The sequence below is a fragment of the Agrilus planipennis genome, unplaced genomic scaffold, assembly GCF_000699045.2.
Source record: "Agrilus planipennis isolate EAB-ADULT unplaced genomic scaffold, Apla_2.0 scaffold366, whole genome shotgun sequence".
NCBI lineage: Eukaryota > Metazoa > Arthropoda > Insecta > Coleoptera > Buprestidae > Agrilus > Agrilus planipennis.
In genome coordinates, this window is record NW_020439350.1 from 21,301 (window position 1) to 36,336 (window position 15,036).

A 15,036-nucleotide genomic window follows, 5' to 3' on the forward strand; every position below is an offset into this window, starting at 1 on the left:
TAATTGAAAGAATATCATAAAAATTAGAAATCCTACTGCTTTTAAATTTAATATATTTAATTTAATTTGCCAAAGAAGTTAAAATATATTTATATTATTTTTGGGCACTTTTGAATCTTTGGATAACGTACACTCATTTAATGAACGCTTTCATTTTAGTGTTAGGGTTGTAACCAAAGATTGAAAAGCTCAGAGAAAAGTTCTTATTTCCTCTACTAAATACTTATATTTTTTAGTAACACCCTTTAGTGAATTTATTTATGTACCTACATTAAATTTGAAGCAGTGTTAACAAAACTTGACAATACAAAATTGTTCAATATAATTAAAAAATGTAGTCTCAATAGAATTTTCCATAATTTACGATATTAAAATTTTAAAATTGTACTCACATTTTTTTCTACTTATTGTTGGTACTTACTACAGATAACCACCTATCACATAAGGAAATAGTATTTTATTGTACCGACTAGCGCATCGACAGTCGCTATTCTAATTAGGCTGATATGCAATAAGTAGTTTTAAAAGATATGTTAAAGCTATTGCTAATGTAAAGCTTACCACTAATACTGGCAGGACAATGTCTACATGATGTAAACGGAGATGAACTATTTATCAAATCGAGACAGCATTAATCACACACATTAAACATACCTACAGAGGGTGATAGATAGAATAATAAATGGGCGATTTCAGAGATCAATAGTTCATTGATTTCTAATGATAACTCACGCCAAATGATACCCAAACGATCGAAATGTTAGTTTCCATTCGTCAACTCTCGTTTGATCAACTTTCCTGTTTCACCAACTGCCCTTGTCTAATTAGTTTATAATAACATAAATAATAATTATTATGAAGATGTGCTGACGAATTCTCTACCTTGTTCTCAAATGTATTTTCTTTAAGATGAAATTGGCTGAGAGAAACGAGAACATTTTTCTTTTCCAAAATGCTTAGATCAAGACTGTCCCGGTCTTAGTATTGGTCTTGGCCTTACTTATTTATTCTTGGCCTTGGTCTTACTCCAATATTTCTAGACTTGTCTTAATTGCTGAAATTTTCTATCATACAAACTCGAGAACATACCCTTCCCCCAATGAATAAATTGGCCCTTCCTCCAATAATTGACTAATTGATAATAATTAATGATTAATATAAAAGAATAGTATGCATTTTCGTAAGACCAAGACTACAAGACTAAAACCAATTTTGCTCATCACTAGTTTCTACGATAGTTTGCCTAAAGTGGTTGGCATACTAAGTTAGCACAAAATATAAATATAATTACACATAAAAGAGAGAATTGGTTTGATGGATTTGTTATCATTTAATATAAAACATGATTAGAAACCACTGAACTATCTTTTTGCCTTCAGTCATCCATTTATTTATACTATCTATACCTAATCTATCACTATTTCTAGACCTACATGTACTACGTTTTCTAGATATATTTAAATACAGGTACAATTGTTTTTTTCTGCACTAACTATTTTATAATACAATAGATAGGTGCGTTCGTCTCAGAGGTGAACATAACTATAATAAAACTGTTCTAATAGTTTTATACGTTAGATATTAATATCAATAAGTAAAGTATGGAAGATATGTCTGGAATTTCGTTTTTGTTCGTTTTATTGTGTACTAAATTTCACCCAGTTTAGTGCTCGCTAACATTTCCCCGAATATGAAAATAAAATAAATTATTCCATTTGGACCGTTTCAAAGAGCGCAATTTCTTAAATAAATATTTACAGTAAATATGAAAAACCACTATCTCTCTCTTAGGCCTAATATATCACAAGACATTACGTTAATTAGACAGTAATAGCAAAATTATAGCTTCCAATACATGCTTTACTTATTAGATACGGCAATATACAGGGTCTTCCTAAAATCTTCTGCAAAAATAGGTTTTCAAAATTCTGACACATTAAATTTTTCTGTTTTTTCATGCAAAAGTACACTTCTCACTCATCATTAGGACAAAACGCAAACTCTAACTCTGCTTGCTTAGAAATTATTTACATTGGCTTACATCCTTCCCATGTCCTTGAACTTAAAAAATGCCATTTTGGGGATATTCTATGAGATTTAGAACAACTCAGAAAATTACCCGTTACCTAATCTGATCGAAATCTACCCCAACCTAACCAAATCTAACATTACGAAATCGTTTTAATTTTAAGACTAGGTTCAATTACGTAGATTTCAATTTAAGGAAAATCTGAAGGAGGCTTTTGCGTCTAAAATGTAGGTGCATATGTACTCATAGGTATCGATATTGAAAAATGACATATTTCAGGGTCAAGGTTATCAAAAGGTTGCAATCCAATTAATTTCATTTAAAAACTGTAAATAGTTGATTTGTTGTATGTAGCAAAGTAGATACTTATCTATTAAAAAAATAAGTCTTAGAATTTGGCTATAAATCTAATGATAGATTGGTTTACTTTTTAAAAGCATTCGGAAAAATATTAATTCTAAAAATATAACAGTCTAGGGTTTAAATAATTGATATTTCTCAACACATCTATTTTCAATATCCTTCTTATTAGATATGTATCACAATGATTTGCCGAAGGATCAACCCTTCTCGTCCGATCAAAAATTTAAAACTGACTCAATGTTTAAAAGAATAATTTGGCTTATTTAATCAGTCTAAAATGCATGTCCACGGATAATATTTCATTCATTCCCTTTGCAAAATTTGTAACGACCAAAACTGTTTCTATTTTTTCTTATTAAAAAAGTATATAGGTTAATTATCACCTTGGTCAAACTGTATTATAATTTGCGTAAAATGGGACTTTGCACAAAATTACTTTTTGATCACTTCAGCATCGAACTGGGCATTCTGCCGCCTATACATCGGTTTAACAATGAAAAGTAAAATAGCCCCTAAAAGCAAAAAGATGCTCATTACAATATTCGACCATGTCGTTCCTACATTTTCGAATATAACGGAATAAATATTCGTAAATGCTATTCCAAAGACTTGTGACGCTGCGTTAAGTAATCCAGCGGAAGTACCTTCCGGTTCTGGGAATGTCAGTTCTGCTGCCAATTCGAAACCGATTGGCATGAGACCAGTCATAAAGAATCTGAAAATATGGTGTTATTGATGAATTAAATAACGACACTTAGCATCCACATCTAAATAGTTGAAATAAAATCATCAAATCAACTCGGACAGTGACATAATTATTCACTACAGGTTGAAATGTCTAAAAACTCCTTTTTATGTTAATATTCTCTCATCTAGAAAATACCACAAATGGCGCGGTAAACGCTATCTGCAGTACGATGCTACATTTTAGGATTACGTATGCTCCAACAAGGTCCATTTAAATATATGGATATCTACTTGCTGAAACGAATCCCGCCGTAGCTAACCTCAACGTGATAGGCACGTTACCATAATCGAATAAAATAATTCGAAGTGGCCTGTATTCTGTCGAAACTGCCAGACGCGGATCGCGATTTCGTTCTTTTTGGATCTCATCAGCGCGTCGCAGGCAGCTCCGACAGAACACAAACCAACTTTTACCTGCTGTCTTAACAGCGCGTTTTAGAAAATACTACAAATGGCGCGGTAAACGCCATCTGTAGTACGATGTTCTGTCGGAGCTGTCTGCGACGCGCTGATGAGATCCGGAAAGATCGAAATCGCGATCCGCGCCTGACAGTTTCGACAGAATACAGACCACTTTCAATTATTTTATTCTCTCATCTCTTCATTGAAAGTGAAACTTGTACAGTAAATCATACAGTTCATTCGAAATATTCACATTTTTATTAATCCTTATTAAAATTGCAACGAAATGACGAATGTTAACTAAGACGAAATTGTACAACTTTTATATAGATTTTACTCAACCCTTAAGTTTCGAGTTATTAACCCGTTTCAGTACTTTTACCACAGCTTGCGTTGATATATTAAAGTTAATTTTCTCTCCTTATTTCAAAAAACAAAAGAGCTAGAACTTTTTTCCTACTGTTTGTTCAATCTGCATTAACAACAATAAATCATGAAAAACATTAATTTTTGAGTTATACCTTTTTATAAACTTTCTAGGCCGATTCATACTATAGGTCAAGTTACTGTCTGATCACAGATCTTCACGATCAGATCAAATATGCCATCATTCACATTATACGGGAGCAGGCAAGAGTGAAATGAGGAAATTTTTAAAAATGTTCAACTGCTTTTCAATAATATAAAAATGTAATATAAAAAATGAAAAAATACTTTATAATGTTTCAGAAAAGCTCTACAATTGTTTGAATCAATCATTTTCAAATGGACATAAAAAGAACTACACAGTTTTATGAATAAATATATTCTGAGACTTTTTTCTTTGTTTATTACGGTTATATAAAAAAGTTAATTTTCTAATAAATCTATAACACGCATGTTTTAAGATTTCGTTGTGGGGAAGTACAGCGGTTAGTTGACCAGACCGTTGCTTAACCGTTCCTACTAAAGTGAAGACTGTCATACAAAGTAGGTATATGCTACAATATTTTGTTTGTCTGAAATCAGACCGTGACCGTGACCTGACCTATTGTATGACCACTACGATAGGAAGACGTAAACTATTTACTTGAATAGTAATTAATTAGAGAAGTATTTATCAAATTATTTGGAAAAAGCTTTTTTTGTAAACTTAAGTAATATTTGATACTTAATGTTTCAAAACTGTATAGATAAGTTTTACATTAATTTTCATAGGAATTTCAGAAAATACTACAAACGGCACAGTGAACGCCATCTGTAACACGATGATACATTTTAGGATTACGTATTTTTCAACAAGGTCCACTTTTCTGAAACGCACTGCTAAGACAGCAGGTAAAAGTTGGTCTGTGTTCTGTCGGAGCTGCCTGCGACGCGCTGATGAGATCCAATAAAATCGAAATCGCGATCCGCGTCTGGCAGTTTCGACAGAATACAGACCACTTCGAATTATTTTATTTCATAGGAATAATTACAAAAAAAAAATAAAAAAGAATAATGTAAAATATAACATTTAAACTTACCCCAGTAATCCTGATGTAAAGTAAACAACCCCTATGCCGCTGTTTAATGTAAAAGTAAACACAACCATTCCAATGAGTGAAAATACATATACAGCCATGTTTGTTTCCCTAAAACATTGTCAATTAAACGTTTTTATTTTCTCTTTGTATAGAATAAGTAAAGACTCACTTAAATTTATGATATTTGTCCAAAAAGTAGCCACATATCACAGACCCTACCATTCCTGCTAATACAATCACCAAGCCTATTCTACCAGCATCTGCAGACCCGTTCTAAAGAAATATTCAACATGTTAAAAATAGCTTATCCTTTAAATGAAAGATTATTTTCCATATGTCACCGAAAATGTATGAAATTTGGGATTGCATATAATTCCTAGGAAATGTATACAATTCCGAGGCTATTTAGGATATCTATAAAATATTGTTTCAAAGATTATTTAATACACACATATCCTTACACATTTCCTAGAAATTGTATTCAATGATGGATTACACGCATTTCCGTTAACATATATAATAAAAAATTACACAAAGATAAAACCGTGACCGATAATAGCGATTAGTTTGTCTACCAAACGTTTTATATCCTAAATTCTACATTTAACAACATGATGACACAAAGGTTTTCCTCAAGGAGCTTTATACCATAAGATTATATAAGTAAGGTTTAATAAAGAAAATTGGTCACGTAAAGATTTATCTTTGAATGTTTGATAAGCCCAAGCAGATGGATGAAGAACAGTGAGCTTATGGAGGCTGAGCAGAAGACTGGGATTGCGCTAGAACTCAACAACTTTGAGGTCCCGCTTAGAGATGTCTTAAGTATCTGGAAGTATGAGTCGACAAGAGATGATCCTTTAAAGTGCATGTCACCCAAGTAGCTAGAAAGGCGTAGGTGACTCATATCCGAATCACTCAGCTCTCTTCAGAAAGTGGTTAACTCCATTCTGGTATACGACCCTCCGGCCTAAAGTCCTAACCAGCGGGAAGCGTACAGGTTGAGGAGCTCCTAGTGAGAAAGATAAGTCCCGCTAGAGTTCCCATTTCTTTAGCAAATTGTTGCGTGCTTTTATCTTTAATTCCTCTGTTGTTGTAATATTTTCTCGCTGGTGTCAAATTTCTCCTTGTGCGACACAACTGATTCGGAAGCTTTTTGACAAAGTTCAAGAAAAGAAACAAAGAAGTGCTAGAAATCCATGAAGTAAAAAAAGCAGAAAAAAGAAAAAAACGAAATGAATAGGAAGCGAATTCCGAACTGCTAATTCTGAAATGAGGAAGAAAGACAGTGTATAGACAGTGTTAATAGTTTAAATACACTGTCAACACTTCGACTGAAGATATTTTCTATAGTAAGAGACGAAACGTATGGTAGACACAGTATTGGGTATATCTTCGAACACGAAAATCGGCACAGAAAACCAAATATATAATGAAATGAAGCATGCAAAAATTTCTTTTCTAAAGCAATGCGCAATACATTAATTTGTTAATAATATGGAAAAAAGATTTTTCGATGATATATTGTTCAAATAAGTAGATATATATTTTTTATTTTCTATGTATATAGTATTTTTCAGACATTCTTGAAGATGAAAATACTTACCGGGTAATATTTCAGGACAATCTGATTAAGAAGGGTTGATATTGCATAAAATACTCCTACGTTAATACCATATGATATGAGCAATAATACGTAATGAAGATTTGATAATAATCGCTTCAATGATTGTACGAAATCAACAGAGTCTTCACGTTTTGCTTGTACTTGAGCTAAGGAGGGTGGAGTTGGTGGTTCTTCTTTGAAAACTAAAAGGGTATTAATAACAAAATCAAATAGACAAGCAAATAAATGCACGAGGGTCGAGGGGTAAACCACTGGAAATGTCTGGGACTCTTGAAGAAGGAAATCGAAGGGTGTAGAGTATCATGAGATGTCGGGGATATCATGAAGATACGAGGGTGGATTGATAAGTTTCCGGCCTGACCAAGAAAAACAAGGTTTTTAAAAATTTTTTTTTTTTATTTCTCAACATAATCTCCTCCAAGGCTGATACATTTCTCATAGCGGTGTTCAAGTCTATTAATGCCATCTCTATAGACTGATTCGTCAAGCTCCTCAAAATAACCATTTACAGCTTCGATTACTTCTTCATTGTCCGCAAATCTCTTACCGCCAAGCCATTTTTTGAGATTAGGGAACAGAAAATAGTCACTCGGGGCTAGGTCTGGAGAGTAAGGAGGGTGCGGCATCAATTCAAACTTTAGATCGTTGATTTTAGCCGTCGCAACGATTGACGTGTGCGCTGGTGCGTTATCGTGATGAAACAAGATTTTTTTCTTCGCCAGATGAGGTCGTTTAATTTTCACCTCGTGGCTCAAACGTTGCAATAAGTCTGCGTAGTATTGACCAGTGATAGTATTACCCTTTGCAAGGTAATCAATGTATATAATACCTCTTGCATCCCAAAAAACAGTAGCCATAACCTTGTTCGCCGAAAAAATTGTTTTTGCCTTCTTTGGAGTTGGTTCCCCTGGTCCAATCCACTGTTTAGACTGTTCTTTGGTTTCAGGAGTGTAGTGGTGGACCCACGTTTCGTCAACGGTTACGAATCGACGCAAAAATTCGCTTGGATTACGCTTATACAATGACAAATTTGCGGTAGAAATGTTTTTTCGAATCAATTTTTGGTCGACTGTTAGCAAACGCGGCACCCATCTTGCACAGAGCTTTTCCATATGCAAATGTTGGTGCAAAATATGTTGCACACGTTCATATGACATCTTACAGGTCTCAGCTATCTCACGCACTTTCAATCTGCGGTCTCCCAGCACTATTTGATGAATTTTTTCGATCATATCTGGAGTTGTGACCTCAACGGGGCGTCCTGAGCGAGGCCCATCAGAGGTGCTCACACGACCCTTTTTAAACTCGGAAACCCACTGCTTAACGGTTGAATATGACGGGGAGGATGTCCCCAGTGTTGAGTCCATCTCTTTTTTAATTTCCTTCGGCGTTAACCCCTTCAAATAAAAGTATTTGATGACAGCACGATTTTCCTGCTTTTCCATTTTTACGAAAACCACAGAGGCGTCTTGTTCAGCGTGCTGTCAAACCTACACTAGCAAGGAGATCGGGCTGAAACTATAGCTACAAGCTATCCAAGGATGGTACTATAGAATGTCACCTCAAGGTAGGCCTAGTGGCGTCATCTCTTGGTTAGGCCGGAAACTTATCAATCCACCCTCGTATTAGACGATTCCGAAGAAAACCATAGAAAAAACTAAAAAACGGTAATATTAATGTGAAAATTTATTTTCAATTTTTCATCCACTACAAACTACCTCAGGTTAATACAGGAAACATTTTTTTACTGTTGTCACACCCCCGCCGGGAATCGACCCCTAAGCTTGTCATCTCTCGTATCTTAGTGATGCGTAAAGCCAAAGGTCCCGGGTTCGATTCGCGTCAGGGGTGTGACAACAGCAACAAAAATTTTCCCTCATTAACCTCAGGTAGTTTGTAGTGGATGGAAAATTGAAATTGAATTTTCACATTAACATTTCATATTAACCACTATTAATAATTAAAAATTTAAAACGGTAATAGTTCTGCATATGTCTCCAAACATGCGCGGTGAGTGCGATACTACGGGAAAGGAGAAAGGGAAAAGGATTTCAAAAAAAAAACATTACTAAAAGATGAAACCAAAATTGGAGGTAAGTAAACATTTTCTGTTAAAAAAGAATACATTATTTACACCATTTTCACAGTAATTCATCTTCGGAGAAATATCGTAGAATGTGAAAATTTAGGTTAAAGAGTGATTTAGAAACGTAGAAAATGTCATTAAATGTAAGTTTCAATCAATTTCAAATAGCACCGTTAATTTTTCAAACAAATTATATAACTCACATATAAGGATCAGCATCAACACAAAAGTGACTATCACAGCCGTAGATCCAAACAGAATGTAAAGTTCGTGTGTTCTAGATGCTTGATCTGCAGAATTAACAATCATTGGAGGAATAAGAAAACCAATTGCGATTCCCATCTAAAACAGAGACAAAAATATTAATAGATCGATGTTTTAATGTGTAGGATTTAGGAAAAATTAGGATTTTTGCTCGTGTCTAAAACTCTTGAAAATCAAATGAAAAAGTGAATCACTATGATTAAACAAAAGAAAAACTATCACTGTTTCAGATATAGATTGCAAAAATCTCACAGTTTTCGACTAATTTAGAATTTTTTAAATATTTGAAAGAGGTATTAGAAAGAACAGTAGAACAGATGACTCTATGGAAGTCAATAAAAAATAGGCAAGATAGGTTGGTAGGACATCTTCTCAGGCATGAAGGTTTAGACAGAGACATATTATAGGCAGAAACAGGAGTTAGGAGGGGTAGAGGTAGACCTAGACCTACTGTTCGCAAATAGTTAAGGATGTGGGTTGTTCTAGTGTTAGGGAAATGCGAAGATTAGCTCAGGATAGAAAAGAGTGGAGGTACGTGTCCAACCAGTCTTAGGACTGACGACCTTATGATGAAAATGATGTATAGGTTCTTAAAATATACGATTTCATAGCAAGAACTATTTTATGGTCTTATTTTTTGGCAGATAATTCTAAAAAAATAAGTTAAACTATCAAATATTAATTCATTCTCAATTTTTATTCATTATAAGTTACCTTAAATTAATGAAGAAAAAATTGAGGTGACTTATAGTGAGTAATAAAACCTGCCAAGTGCAAGTGGGACTCGCGTACGAAGGGTTCCGTACCATTATCTATAAAAACGGCAAAAAAATGATGTCTGTTGTATGGGATCCCCACTTAAATATTTATTTTATTCTGTTTTTAGTATTTGTTGTTAAACCGACAACAGAAATACATCATCTGTAAAAATTTCAACTGATGATGACATACAGCCTGGTGACAGACGAACAGACGGACAATGGAGTCTTAGTAATAGGGTTCCGTTTTACCCTTTGGGTACGGAATCCTAAAAATTAACAATAAATTTCCAAATTTATATTTAATATTAACCACTAAAAATTTCAGTGTACTTCTTGAGTAACTGGTATTTTATTCGTAATATTAATCATAATTTGGGAGCTTTATCATAGTTCTCAGTTTTCCATTAAATCAGATACATATTTTAATCAAAGCTTTTTCAAAATATTTATTTACTGCTTTTCTAATTAAAACATCAAATAACGATATAATCACCACAATAGAATGAGTGTTTAATAATTAATTAATAAAACCATTTTTAAAATAATAAAAACAAAAACTTGGAAACGGGTGTGATCAGGGGCGCAACAAGGGGGGCTCCACGGGTGCCCAGCCGCCCACTCGATTGGGTTGGGCACCCACTCGATTTGGGTTNGGGCACCCAGTCAATTCCAGTCGATTCAGATAATAACTCGGTTCAAATAGTTCAAGTTCGTAAATGAACAGCCGAAATGATCTTTTTTTTAGTCATTTATAGTATTATGATGAGAGCAGCCGAAGTTATTTTTTTCGATTTTTCCAATTATTTCCATTAGTGACCTTTTTTTTTAGTCATTTATATATTATGATGAGAACTTTTTTTGGTGAGCACCCAGTCAAATTGTAACGTTGTTGCGCCCCTGGATGTGATACATGTTTCAATTTTCTGCTATTCGTGAATTCATTATCTGCATCATTGGATAAATAGAAATAAATCATATTAATTTACGTAATCGTATTTTTCTGATCTGTGAAATAACTAATAAATTAATGTAAACATTCAAAAATATTTGGTAACAAAGAAATATTTCGCTGATGAAAAATAAATGATATAATGATTCCGTCGTCATATATTTTGAATATTTGGGCAACAAACTTAAAAAATATTATTGGAAACAATGTGACGATTATTTATAGCGGACCTTTGCCACTTATTTTCCATCTTCAAAACCATCAGTGTACAGTGTATGAAACTGTTTTATCTGCAACACTTTATACACACTTACATATTGTGCAACTAAACGATGTTTGTTTTTATTTTCTCTTCGTTTGATTTTCCAATGAAGAGTATCGTGAAAGATAAATTAGACACGAAAAAGACTGAATCAAACTGTTGATGGTACCTAACACTTTATGTAACAAATTTTACTACGAGTCATAGGTAGGTACCTATATGAAGCGTATCCTTATACTTACAATTTAATAGAGATTGAAATTGTTTATTTAGTCTGAAATAATCATCATAACTTTGGCACCTGAGCATATTTTCAGTAGGTCGTATTCATAAAAATAAATTTACTTTCAAGTAAAAGGTAGAAGTAAAAACTTTTACTACAATACTTATTCATAATCTATGCTGCGGATTAATAAAGTAAAAGGTACAGATTACCTCCTAACGACTTCGACAAACTAGTTGAAATTTGCATTGTGCAATCAACGTGTGTGTGTTCCGTGACAGCTGTTAATTTTATTTGTTTAATACATTCCTGATTTACTTGTGCAGTATTAAAAGTTAGCAAATTGAAAATGGTTCGCACAATAACCCAGAAACATTTTCATTTTCTGTACAGGTAACAGAAGGCTGCTCCACGTGGCCAAGTGGTCCGTCAACCACACGACATTCTCCTCCTCAAATCTAAATAACGTTTTAAAATCTGATTCTCGTGATGTATGACTTGATTTGTAGTATTTTCTTGAATGTAAATGTCACATATCAGCCACAACAAGCACAACACTGGGACCACACAATTAAAGATTACTTATACAAGTCCTTTTAGATGGATTTTAACACAACAGTCCTAGAAATACATTACCTTAAAAGCTATGTGATGCATCAGCAGTTACTCAAAAGTAGAAAAGAGCGAGAAAAGTTATTGTAAACCTAGATCCCTTTTTTTAAAAGCAAATCCGTTATTTTTTGAGCAGATGCTTTTTTTTATAAATACAAATTATGTAAAACCTTTTAGTTTAAAGCAAATCCTCGACGCAGTTTTTTTTTTGCTTTTTTTGTGCATATACCTTGAAGGAATTGCTTTACTTTTTGGAAGCAAAAGGTAAGGCTTCTTTTTATAAGTACCACATATTATTGGTATTTTATATCTATTATCCATTCTTGCCCTGTTTATATATTAGTCTCTGTAGATCTTCGACACTCTCCGCCAAGATCACTGCATCCTCCGCGTATCTCAAGTATTCACCCATATTCCCCCAACCGTTATTCCGCTTTCTTCGTTTTCTAAAGTATTTTTCCAGCGTATATATTGAAGAGTATCGGCAGTAGAACGCACCCCTGGCCTACCCCCCTTTAAATGTCGATTTCTTCTAATGTATAGTTGCCAATACATATTGTAGCTTTTAGTTTGCTTAGATTTGTAAATGATATAGCAGTATTAGCATCTAGCAAGGAGGAGTTAGAAATAGCTTTAAATGAAAAGGGAGCGGTATTGACAAAACAGTATTGTATGAAAATAAATAAATGTAAAACAAAAATACTGGTATGCAAGGGAAGAAAAAGTAGGGAAAGAGCGAATATAAAGATAGGAGACGAAACATTAGAAGAAGTGGCCGATTTTAGGTATCTAGGAAGTCAGATAAGTCAGGACGGAAAGAGTAGTAGGGATATAAAACAGAGGGTGGCGCAAGATTGAGTCGCTTTCAATAAAAAGAAGTCACTTATATGCTCGCAAACGGTTAAAACGCGCGGCGGAAAAGGAAGGGTCAGAAGCGTTCGAAATGTGGTGTTACAGGCGAATGATAAGGATACCGTAGATAGAAAAGGTTAGAAATAAAGAGGTATTAGTAAGAATAGGAGAACAGAGGACTCTATGGAAGTCAATAAGAAAAAGATGAAGTAGGTTAGTACAACACCTTCTCAGGCATGAAGGTCTAGTCTGAGGCATATTAGAGGCAGAAACGGGAGTTAGGAAGGGTAGAGATAGACCTAGATTAGATTACTGTTCGCAAATCGTTAAGGATGTTAGATGTTCTAATTTTTGGGAAATGCGAAGATTGGCTCAGGATAGCTCCACTCTATCTTATCCTGCGTTGTCCAACCAGGACTGAGGACCTTATTATGATGATGTAGTTTAAAAATTTTGCAGTGGAGTGCATCTGCCTATCAAATTCCGTAATATCATTTTTATAGATTTCTCGTCGGATTATTTTAGCCTTTACAATGTCATTAACAGATAAATTCACTTTTTCGTATTTGTACTTATACATCAGGAAAATATTTGTTCTCTCTTTCACTTTGTTAAAGGAACAAACGTCAGCTTCTTAAAACTTACATGTTAAAACATTTAACTATTTTTTATTTTAGGTGCATCATTCAATCTACTAATCGTCAATGTAAAGAAGTCGAATAAATACCATTTGAATTTAATACTGATTGATGCAGACTGCAACAAGTATTTTTACACGCTAGTAAAGTAAAACGAAATCGAAATATGACCACAGAAATACATTACGAAATGTATTCTAAATATAAAAAAAGAAGAAATATCCACTTGTACTTTAAAATAAAACCAAGTGTAAAAGAATGACTCGATCCGAATTACTTTAAACATGCGAGTAAATGCTTCCTCGGGTTATTTTAAGAAGATAATGAATGTATTCGTTTCTGCTACATGACTATCACTGTATAGCTTAACGTTAGAAGGATAAAACCCTTCGTACCGGACATCCTGCTTATTTCGTATAACTACTAATCAGAATGATTACAATTTATTTAAACGCACTTGAAACAATAATATCCTATAAACATCGCAGTTTCTAATCGTAAGTAGACATATAACACGTCTATTTGCTTCATATTCAACTTGCATCCCGATTAACTTATAACTTATTAAAACAAAACAGTATTTAATGACAAAGTAAAAGTATTAGTAATGAGCAAAATTGGTCTTAGTCTTCCAAGGCTCTGTTTACCTATACATGTAAGACCAAGACTAAAAACAAGACCGAATGAAGAAGACCAATCTGGTACCTACTCAATAAAACGAACAAAAATGAAATTCCAGACATATCTTCCATATTATTCTTATTAATATTAATACCTAAGGCATAAAACTATTACAACAGTTTTATAATAATTATGTTGACCTCTGAGACGAACGCACCTATCTGTTTTATCACAAAATAGTTAGTACGCAATAAAACAATTGCACCTGTATTTAAATATATTTAGAGAACATAATATATGAGAAAGAGTGACAGATTACGTATAGAATAGATAAATTGGCGGTATCAAAGACAAATAGCTAGTTCAGTGATTTCCAATCAAATCTCACATCCAATCAATTCTCAACTTCAACCGATTCTCTCTTTGATGTGTAATTGCAAAATAGGCTAGGTTGATTTTGCTCACCTCTTCCATACCGTCTACTATTCAGTGTATTTTCTTTTAGAAAACTGTTACGATCAAGACCAAGAATATCTTTATGCTAGTAAGACTAAGACCAAGATCGAAAGACCAAGACCAGACTAAAACCGAGATCGAATGAACAAGACCAAGACTAAAACTAAAACCAGACGAACAAAAACCTAACTATTGAAGCAACTTCAATATATTCTTTTCTTGGAGCAAAACATTTTCACTATTTGAATTTTTTCTATTTGCTTTACTAGATTTTAATATTAAATATATAAGAAAAAAGAAACGTTACTACTGTTTGAAAAAAAGGGATCTACAAGAATGTCCTCAGAATAAGTGTTTTTTTTTTAATGTCTGGGTAACACTTGGTTGAAATATAGAAAAAAACTAATTATTTTTCGATATTTTTAACTTCTTTCAAATACTTTGTACTATTTTGTTCGCTGAAAGATCAATTCATTCGTTGAAGTTTTGGTGACTCTCATAACTATCAATAAGCAAGCATTTAAGACAATTATTGTGTCGATATATAAAAAAAAATGTGCTTAGAAGAATTATTAAAAAAAAGTATCAGATTAAGTAAGAAATACCAAGACTTAACTCACAAGACCAATACAAAGATCG

General features: G+C 33.4%; 1 protein-coding gene across 1 annotated transcript in view; it reads right to left on the reverse strand.

Moving 5' to 3' along the window:
- Positions 1–161: 161 nt before the first annotated feature.
- LOC108742734 (uncharacterized MFS-type transporter C09D4.1-like) overlaps positions 162–15,036 on the reverse strand; it is a 39,228-nt gene continuing 24,353 nt past the window's right edge. The window contains exons 4-8 of the mRNA XM_025978788.1: positions 8,963–9,101; positions 6,653–6,855; positions 5,216–5,319; positions 5,047–5,154; positions 162–3,107 (exon numbers count right to left, since the gene is read on the reverse strand). Of these exons, the coding sequence (XP_025834573.1) occupies positions 2,825–3,107; positions 5,047–5,154; positions 5,216–5,319; positions 6,653–6,855; positions 8,963–9,101 (837 nt within the window). The 3' untranslated portion in view covers positions 162–2,824. The remainder of the gene's footprint in view (positions 3,108–5,046; positions 5,155–5,215; positions 5,320–6,652; positions 6,856–8,962; positions 9,102–15,036) is intronic.